This window comes from Drosophila subpulchrella, chromosome 3R (assembly GCF_014743375.2).
Source record: "Drosophila subpulchrella strain 33 F10 #4 breed RU33 chromosome 3R, RU_Dsub_v1.1 Primary Assembly, whole genome shotgun sequence".
Taxonomy (NCBI): Eukaryota; Metazoa; Arthropoda; class Insecta; order Diptera; family Drosophilidae; genus Drosophila; species Drosophila subpulchrella.
Window position 1 is genome coordinate 2454023 of NC_050609.1, and position 8754 is coordinate 2462776.

At 42.7% G+C, this 8754-nt stretch overlaps 2 protein-coding genes across 3 annotated transcripts; one reads left to right on the forward strand and one right to left on the reverse strand.

Moving 5' to 3' along the window:
• The first annotated feature begins 1639 nt into the window (after positions 1 to 1639).
• Positions 1640 to 8572, forward strand: LOC119562962 (glutamate receptor ionotropic, kainate 2). Of its 2 annotated transcripts, none has more exons than XM_037876137.1 (13): positions 1640 to 1902; positions 2111 to 2274; positions 2846 to 3452; positions 3676 to 3833; positions 4391 to 4612; positions 4697 to 4903; positions 6164 to 6248; positions 6515 to 6791; positions 6847 to 7048; positions 7104 to 7326; positions 7383 to 7498; positions 7557 to 7706; positions 8307 to 8572. In XM_037876137.1, the coding sequence occupies exons 1-13, from the start codon at positions 1794 to 1796 to the stop codon at positions 8508 to 8510; spliced, it is 2724 nt and encodes a 907-aa protein (XP_037732065.1). In that variant the 5' UTR covers positions 1640 to 1793; the 3' UTR covers positions 8511 to 8572. The 2 variants fall into 2 exon arrangements, with proteins under 2 accessions (XP_037732065.1, XP_037732066.1); XM_037876138.1 differs by lacking the exon at positions 7557 to 7706 and adding an exon at positions 7851 to 7997 and having other exon boundaries at positions 8307 to 8510.
• On the reverse strand, positions 5222 to 5732 carry LOC119562963 (protein Turandot X). The gene has a single exon (XM_037876139.1). The coding sequence runs from the start codon at positions 5710 to 5712 to the stop codon at positions 5290 to 5292; it is 423 nt and encodes a 140-aa protein (XP_037732067.1). The 5' UTR covers positions 5713 to 5732; the 3' UTR covers positions 5222 to 5289.
• Positions 8573 to 8754: the final 182 nt, after the last annotated feature.

The window sequence follows — 8754 nt, forward strand, 5'->3', positions numbered from 1 at the left end:
GCACGGCCAGGCACGCGGCGAGTGCCAGAATGTAGAATGCGGAGTGCAGAATGCATGCGTATCCTCAAGATACATTGACGCCGGCACACGGTTATGTAAATGCAAATGCGAGCGCATGGCTGCTGGGCAATTTAACACCACGCAGGTGGCAAAATTCAAGCTGCAGTGAGTGCAGGTTATAAACAGAAGCCCCAGAGATACCCTTACATATTCATCTATCATGGATATTCAACACGCTAAGAACTAATAAAGAGATTACTGAAAAGACTAAAGATAAAGTTAAAAGATCTTATCAATGAGGTTTCCTGGACCTAATATTATAGACACTATAGTCGTGTAAGCAATTGAAGTATAAGTATCCATCTTAACACCCAACCTTTTTAGCATCTTTTCAAAAAGAATGTGCAATCAAAATCCCTTGGCAACTGCTGCAAATTTTCAGCTTGACTTCAGAGTATAAATTCAAGTGGTGGCTTTAGTTTGAGTTGTCAAGCGATCGGGGATTCCCAGCAGCTTGGCAGGCGGGACTAGAGGTCGTTAATTTTAAATGCGCAGCTCGGGGATAAATGCATCCTGGGCGGCAGTCACGACAGGTGCCTGCTGTTGACGTAGACGTTGATTTTATTCACTGCTGACAGCAACAGTTTGCTGCTGGCGAACATGCCCGACCACGCCCCTCTTCCTTTCAGCCTTCGTCCTTCGACGGCATTTTATGTGTGTGTGAAGGACATGCCCGAAAGTGGGAAACACAAAAACCTTCCGGCATGGCATCGCAGTGTGTGTGCAAGAGCTGCTTTTTGTAGCAATTTTTACATTTCAACCCTACCATCATTATTAAAAATAAGAGATGCCTCCCCTGCTTTGCATGCTCTAAATGGATTATTCAAAGCCTGGCCCATAAATCGTGCTGGGCCTTCAAAAATCCACAAGTGGGTCGTACGTCCCTGGTTGAAGCAATAGCACTTTCAGATGGCATCCAACCATTTTACCACCCAACTATCCAAGTGAAATGCAATGAATTTGTTTACAACCATTGCGACAGACCCTCTTTCTCCCCCAAAAATTTCCTTTTATTTTTCCACCACTTATCGATGCTTGTTGCACGTCCATGGAGCCACAACAATTTCGGTGGAAAGCTGTTTTCAATCCCTCGGCCCCACTGCATTTGGCTATTTTCGTTTTCGCCTTGTTTATTTATGTTTCTTGCCACCCTATATACCCATTGCCATTCATTCGGCTATCTGGCATTCAGGGTCCAGTTCCATTAGCCATAGGAATTGTATGCTGCGCACGTTTTGTTGCCACGGCGGATTTATTTTCCAGTTACAGCACTGTCAGGTTTTTTTGTTCGTTTGGATCCATTTCAGGCTGCCCTGTTAAATTGGCGCTAAAAAGGTGGAGCTTATCTAATTAATCTGGCTAACCAGTGGCTCAGAGATTCAACTTCAATGAAGCTGAAGTAAGATTCAATTAGAGAAAGTTAAAGAAAACTTTTTGCCTCCGCCAAAAAAGACTTTCATTCAAGAAAACCTCTAAGAGGTTAAAAATACCTAAGGCGAATTTATCAGCTGATGCCGCATCTGCAGCAGATTGCTTTTGGCCGTATTTTTGTGCTCTTAGCCATTTCAATTCGCGTTCCCGGTCGCGACGTACAGCCTGCAGAAATATGCAAATTTAGTTCGGCAAACAATCGCGCAATTAATTGGAAATAATTGCGAAATTCTTAGTGAAGGCAAGCGGAGAAAATATTTATGAATTTTTGATTACATTTTGTGGTGAAGGCGTTGCGGGAAATGCAATTTCGGAGAATGATTCCAGCAGGAGCTAGTTTTCCACTTCAATTCATCCTAACGAGCTTGCTATTGGTTTTCCTAGAATGCCAGGGAGAAAGGACGAATGTGGGTGAGTGAAGTGCACTTTTCTTGGCATTACATAAGCAGGAATTTTGCAGCGCGGCATGCAAATGTGTCATGTATTTTTATGCCGCATACGCGCCGTTTGCCGATGGCAGCGGCGAATTTGCGAAATAAAAATATAAACAGAACCCGCTGAGCAAAACAGAGAGCGGAAGAATCGTGTCACTCTCACAAATGGATTCTTCTGCTTTCAGGCCTCGTCTACGAGAACACCGAACCGGATCTCGAGAAGATCTTTCATTTGGCCATAAGCAAGGCCAATGAGGAGAACGAAGACTTGCAGCTGCACGGAGTGTCCGTCACCATCGAGCCGGGAAACTCCTTCGAGACCTCCAAGAAGCTCTGCAAAATGCTAAGGGTGAGTTGGGATAGTAAGTTCTATTAATTACACACTGAAAAAAGAGTGTAATAGTATACAAAACAAGAATTTGAACAATATTAAGTTTCCTAGGATACTCTCAGCTTTAGGCACAGTATCTTTGTTTAATATCTAATTTTTGATAGCAGTCTAAAACCTACAAGGGAAATTGGGGATATAACTTAAGTTCCTGAAATTAGTATTTGTTAGGCTAGTATTCTAACAAAATATTATAAATCTTAAATGTTGACTATTTTCATAAAAATAGTCACTTCATTGAGAGTTTTAAAATAATAAGTTCTGATGACCAGAGTCATCTGAATATACCTTAAGTAAGTCAAGTTTTAAGATTGGGTGTTTGAATGAAATACGAAAATGTATAATCTAATAAAACATGTTTCATTTTGACTATTAATTGACATATTGCAGCTCGATGTAAATATGGAATATTTGCCCATATAAGTATTACAGAGTATTTTGTAAGTTTTTTTTCGAATCTCAATTAAAGGTGGTGTATAATAAAGCTACTTTTTCGCGTGTATTAAAATCATTACTTTTCACTTATCCCCAGCAAAATCTGGTGGCCGTGTTTGGGCCCACCTCGAACCTGGCCGCCCGTCACGCGATGAGCATCTGCGACGCCAAGGAGCTGCCCTTTCTGGACACGCGCTGGGACTTCGAGGCCCAGCTGCCCACCATCAATCTGCATCCACACCCGGCCGCCCTGGGCGTGGCCCTGCGGGACATGGTGGTGGCCCTGGGCTGGGAGAGCTTCACCATCATCTACGAGACGGGTGAGTATTTGGCCACCGTGCGCGAGCTGCTGCAGATGTACGGCACCGCTGGACCCACGGTCACGGTGCGGCGTTATGAGCTGGATCTGAATGGGAACTACCGGAATGTACTGCGACGTATACGTAATGCGGATGATTTCTCCTTCGTGGTCGTGGGCTCGATGGCCACTCTGCCGGAGCTGTTTAAGCAGGCCCAGCAGGTGGGTCTGGTGACCAGCGACTACCGCTATATCATCGGCAACCTGGACTGGCACACCATGGACCTGGAGCCGTATCAACATGCCGGAACCAACATCACGGGTCTGCGCCTCGTTTCACCGGAGAATGAACAGGTGCAGGAGGTGGCCAAGGCGTTGTACGAGAGCGAGGAGCCATTCCAGAATGGTAAATCAAAAAAAATATTAAAAAGAATAATGACAGTCAGACCCACCTGAAAGTGTCGTCGTGGCCCTGGGATCTAGACAATTTATGCAAATCCGAAATCCATTCGCATGAGTGAATTTAAATAATTGAATTGCACTGCCATGGCCCCGACGGAAAGGGAGGGGTGGCTGCGGGGCGGAAATGATAAACGACGTTATCCTTTATGGCTCTCGCCCACCCACAGTGTCCTGCCCCCTGACCAACAGCATGGCCCTGGTCTACGATGGCGTCCAGCTGCTGGCCGAGACCTACAAGCATGTGAACTTCCGGCCCGTGGCCCTCAGCTGTGGCGATGACAGCGCCTGGGACAAGGGCTACACTCTCGTCAACTACATGAAGTCGGTGAGTCGCTGCATCAAGAGAAAATATAATAAGAGATAAATATATTTCACACTAGAAAATATGAATTTGTTTGTCTAAACTTAACCATATTATTTAATATTCTTAGTTTATTAAGAGATCTGATTTAACTGCAGCGTAAAAAACTAGTTGTTCAAGGTGATTTTAACGAAAATACATGTAATATTGCTAAATACATAGATTATATTATTTTTTATGATACATCTTTACAATTCAATGAAGTATTTATATATCCTAATTGGTTTTTTTTATATATTTATTAAATACATAATATTTTAAGTATTTAAAACAAGTGAACTTCTGGAATACATTTAAACTAGTTATTTTCAAATACTTCAGCTGTAATTCATTTATTTATGTACACCCTTTTCTAAAGTATTATGTCTCTGAGTATTTTAATGTTTTTGATTTTTTTTGGTATCTATATAAGGTGTACATCTTGATTTTTAAAATATTTGATAAAGATATGCCTAAGATTTTACTGTGTATGAATAACTGGCTGGTTCTGAATAACCCATGCAACGAGTCTCGCTCCACAGCTAACGCTGAATGGCCTCACGGGTCCCATTCGCTTTGACTACGAGGGACTGCGCACGGATTTCGAGCTGGAAGTCATCGAGCTGGCCGTTTCGGGGATGCAGAAAATTGGCCAATGGAGCGGCGAGGATGGCTTTCAGGAGAATCGCCCGGCCCCGGCGCACTCCTTGGAGCCGGATATGCGTTCGCTGGTGAACAAAAGCTTCGTCGTCATCACGGCCATTGTGAGTGGAGGGCAAACGCCAGGGGCTAAGCTCCGACCTTGACTTTCTTTCTGTACTATTTCTTTTAATACCCAAAACACACAGAGTGAACCCTATGGCATGCTGAAGGAGACCTCCGAGAAGCTGGAGGGCAACGATCAGTTCGAGGGCTTTGGCATCGAGCTAATCGACGAGTTGTCCAAGAAGCTGGGATTCACCTACACTTGGCGCCTCCAGGTGGACAACAAGTATGGAGGAATGGATCCCAAAACGAAGGAATGGAATGGCATGTTAAGGGAGATAATAGACGGTGTAAGTTCGGTTCTGTTGAGAACATAAATCTAATCCACATCCTCTGCTCTGCGGCCATTTAAATCAGTTAGGCTATCCCCTGTTCGTCGTGTGTGGATATTGATTTACATTGAATGGCCATAAATGCTGTCATCATCGTTAACGCTATCGTCAGTACTCCCATAAACGGCAGACTTTTTTTCGAGTGCCTGTGGCTTCAATTGACTCAAATTAATATGGTTTATAGTTAACCGATTATTCTGCTTATGTCCTTGGGGAACAAGATAAATATCTTAATTTCATTTAAAAGCAAACTTTTAAAACATCAAGTCTAATAGGTACTTTTAACACATCATATTTATATTTATTAAGTTTGCTGGGCGTTACAGCAGTATGTTATGAATTCTTCATGGCAAGACAGTTGAGTTGGTGCCCCGGTTTGCTTGACCTTCCTGCTTTTGATTGAACAGAGATAATACATATCGGGAGCCGACTCTGCCCAAGAAATTTCCGAATATAGATCCAATTGTTCCTCCCTGTGGCGGTACTCCATCTATCAAAACAGTCCGGAATTCTTGGTAGTTATGGATGAATCTGTCAAATTGTTGCTTATCGCTATCGGACAGAGAAACAGCATTGGGGTAGCGACGATAAAAGGAAATCAGATCCGGAATATTTCTTTCTTTAGTTAAGTCATTCACAATCGGATTATGATAGATATCGAGTATACGATTTCTTTGGGCGTCATAATTTGGACAGTCTATGTCAGCACTGACTGAACAAACGATACTCAACATTACAACTAGCAGTATGCTAAAGTAAAACCCCATAGCTTGACTGATTGGTAAGAACTGAAATTTTGTTTCCCGAGAAATTAAATTTATAGGAAGTCTGGAATTTTTTCTAGAATTAATACAACATGAGGCATTTAAAAGTAAACAATTCCTCATAATTTAAAGTGATTAACAAATGCCATTTCATTTTATTTAATTACGATTTCCTGGAACAATAATTCAATAATTCAAGGCATTCAATCTTAATCAATATAGTGAATTTCCCATCTGAAGTGAGGCAATCATTGTGACTTTATTGAAAGCTTAAAATATATAACATTTTGTATTTTCTCTTTGTATATAAAAATGCATAATTCAAAGATTGCTCTATTACTACGCTCAATCGGGCGTATGCGCAATATTTACATATGCATTTAAATTTCTATTTATAAATGCATGCGTTCGTGCATGTAAAAAGGCCATACAATAATCTTTCATATTTAATTAGCGTGCTGACATGGGCATTACGGACCTGACCATGACATCGGAGCGGGAAGGTGGCGTGGACTTCACCATACCCTTTATGAGCCTGGGTAAGCGCACTAATAATACCGATGTTAGTTGACTAATTAAATAAATATTATACAAATTTAATATTAGCTTATCACAAATTTAAATAATAAAATGACTAAAAATGACTAAACCATTTTACAAAATATAAAATGATATTATCAAGACCAAATGCATTATATGAATGAATAGTTTATTCATATTTTCTGTTTCACAACAAATATTAAGTGGCTCCCAAATAGGCTAAGCATACGCAATCCCATTTTGAAATAATATTTATTATTTCCAGGAATTGGCATTCTGTTCCGCAAACCCATGAAGGAACCCCCAAAGCTGTTCTCGTTCATGTCACCGTTTTCGGGAGAAGTGTGGCTCTGGCTGGGCCTGGCCTACATGGGTGTATCGATCAGTATGTTTGTGCTGGGACGTCTTTCTCCGGCAGAGTGGGATAATCCGTATCCCTGCATCGAGGAGCCAACGGAACTGGAGAATCAGTTCAGCTTCGCCAACTGTCTGTGGTTCTCCATTGGAGCACTGCTGCAACAGGGCTCTGAACTGGCCCCCAAGTGAGCAATACATATATATATGGTTTTTATTATTTTTAATATTCCTTAATTATAGGGCTTATTCAACTCGGGCTGTGGCCGCTTCCTGGTGGTTCTTCACTTTGATTCTGGTCTCCTCTTACACGGCTAATCTGGCGGCTTTTCTCACAGTGGAGTCCTTGGTAACCCCGATTAATGATGCCGATGATTTGTCAAAGAACAAGGGTGGTGTCAACTATGGCGCTAAAATTGGAGGAGCCACTTTTAACTTTTTTAAGGTGAGATTAAACTTACAAAGTTATATATTATAGTAAGGGAACTGTCATATTTTAGGAATCCAATTATCCCACCTATCAGCGAATGTACGAATTCATGAGGGATAACCCCCAGTACATGACCAACACCAATCAGGAGGGCGTGGATCGCGTGGAGAACTCCAACTATGCCTTTCTTATGGAGTCCACCACCATCGAGTACATCACAGAGCGTCGATGCACACTCACACAGGTGGGAGCGTTGCTGGACGAGAAGGGCTACGGCATAGCCATGCGGAAGAGTAGGAAGATTAATATATAATGTAAATCTACTTGCTATAGAGATCCCCCATTCCAGACTGGCCGTACAGGGACACACTTAGCCAGGCCGTCCTGGAGATGCAGGAGCAGGGTCTGCTGACTAAGATGAAGACCAAGTGGTGGCAGGAGAAGCGCGGCGGGGGAGCCTGTTCGGTAAGTGACTTGGTTGATCCCAATCTCTGGCAGCTGGTGCATGTGTGGGTGTGTGCAGGATTCGGACGAGGACTCCGGCGCCGTGGCCCTGGAGATTAGCAACCTGGGCGGCGTTTTCCTGGTGATGGGAGTGGGCTCCTTCTTTGGCATCTTTGTCTCCCTGCTCGAGATGGTGTTGGGCGTCAAGGAGCGCAGCGATGAGAACCAGGTATCGGCCAGGATAAATTTCAGCTTCCCCGCCTTGCGATCCGATTAGATGGCCTGCTCACATAGCACAAACACACATGTACAGTGTACACTCGAAAACTTGCACTTAGATTTAGCTTGCCACATATCCTTCGAAAACCCACAGGAAGCCCCCGACTCGGATGCCTCCTCGCTGGGATTCGCCAACTTGGGCGGCGTCTACCTGGTCATGTTCGTGGGCAGCTGCTTTGGCAGCTTTTACGGCCTGGTCAACGTCGTGGTCAGCGTCTTCTTGCGTGCGCGGGAGAACAAGGTAACGCGGCAGGTGCTCTATAAATATTTACACCTGTGTCGTGACTAAAAATGGCGCTGAAAAGGTCGCCCTAATCAGAATAACGGATTCGTTTCATCAGCTCCCCAAAATCGACAGCTCGGAGCCAAAAATACATATACTACCTAATCAACTGTGTCGTCTTTAATATTTAATTCTTCTAATGTCATAATACTCAGTCTAACAATACCTTACTCACGAATGCTTTATGATAGATATCTTCTGCATGTTATTTTTTGTTATTTCTGCCTATAAAGAGTTATTTTAATTATATCGCTATTGTTTGGGCAGGTGAACTTCAAGACCGAGCTTATAGACGAGATTCGCTTTATATTACAATGCTCGGGCAATACCAAAGCGGTCAAGTATCCGAAGAACTCTTCGCGATCCAATGCGAGTTCCAAATCAAAGGGCTCTTCCATGTCCGTGGATTCGTTGCCCGAGGATCCTTCAGAGGATGAGGCTTCTGGCAAGCATAGCCATGCTAAGAAGTAGTTTCACAAAAAAGTAATCAACAAATAAAACCTATTATACCCGATATTATACGTTTTATAAAATAAAATTTTTAAGTTCAATAAACTTTGAATAGATCACGCAATGTGGGGTCTTAAGTGCTGGGCTATGGCTTCCCAAAGTTAACTTTACATGCAGAAAATATATTTTAGAGAGACATTTTCAATAATCAGCTTATCAGTTATTCGTTAGAGATGGATATTTCAAAAATCCTCGCCAAGGGCTG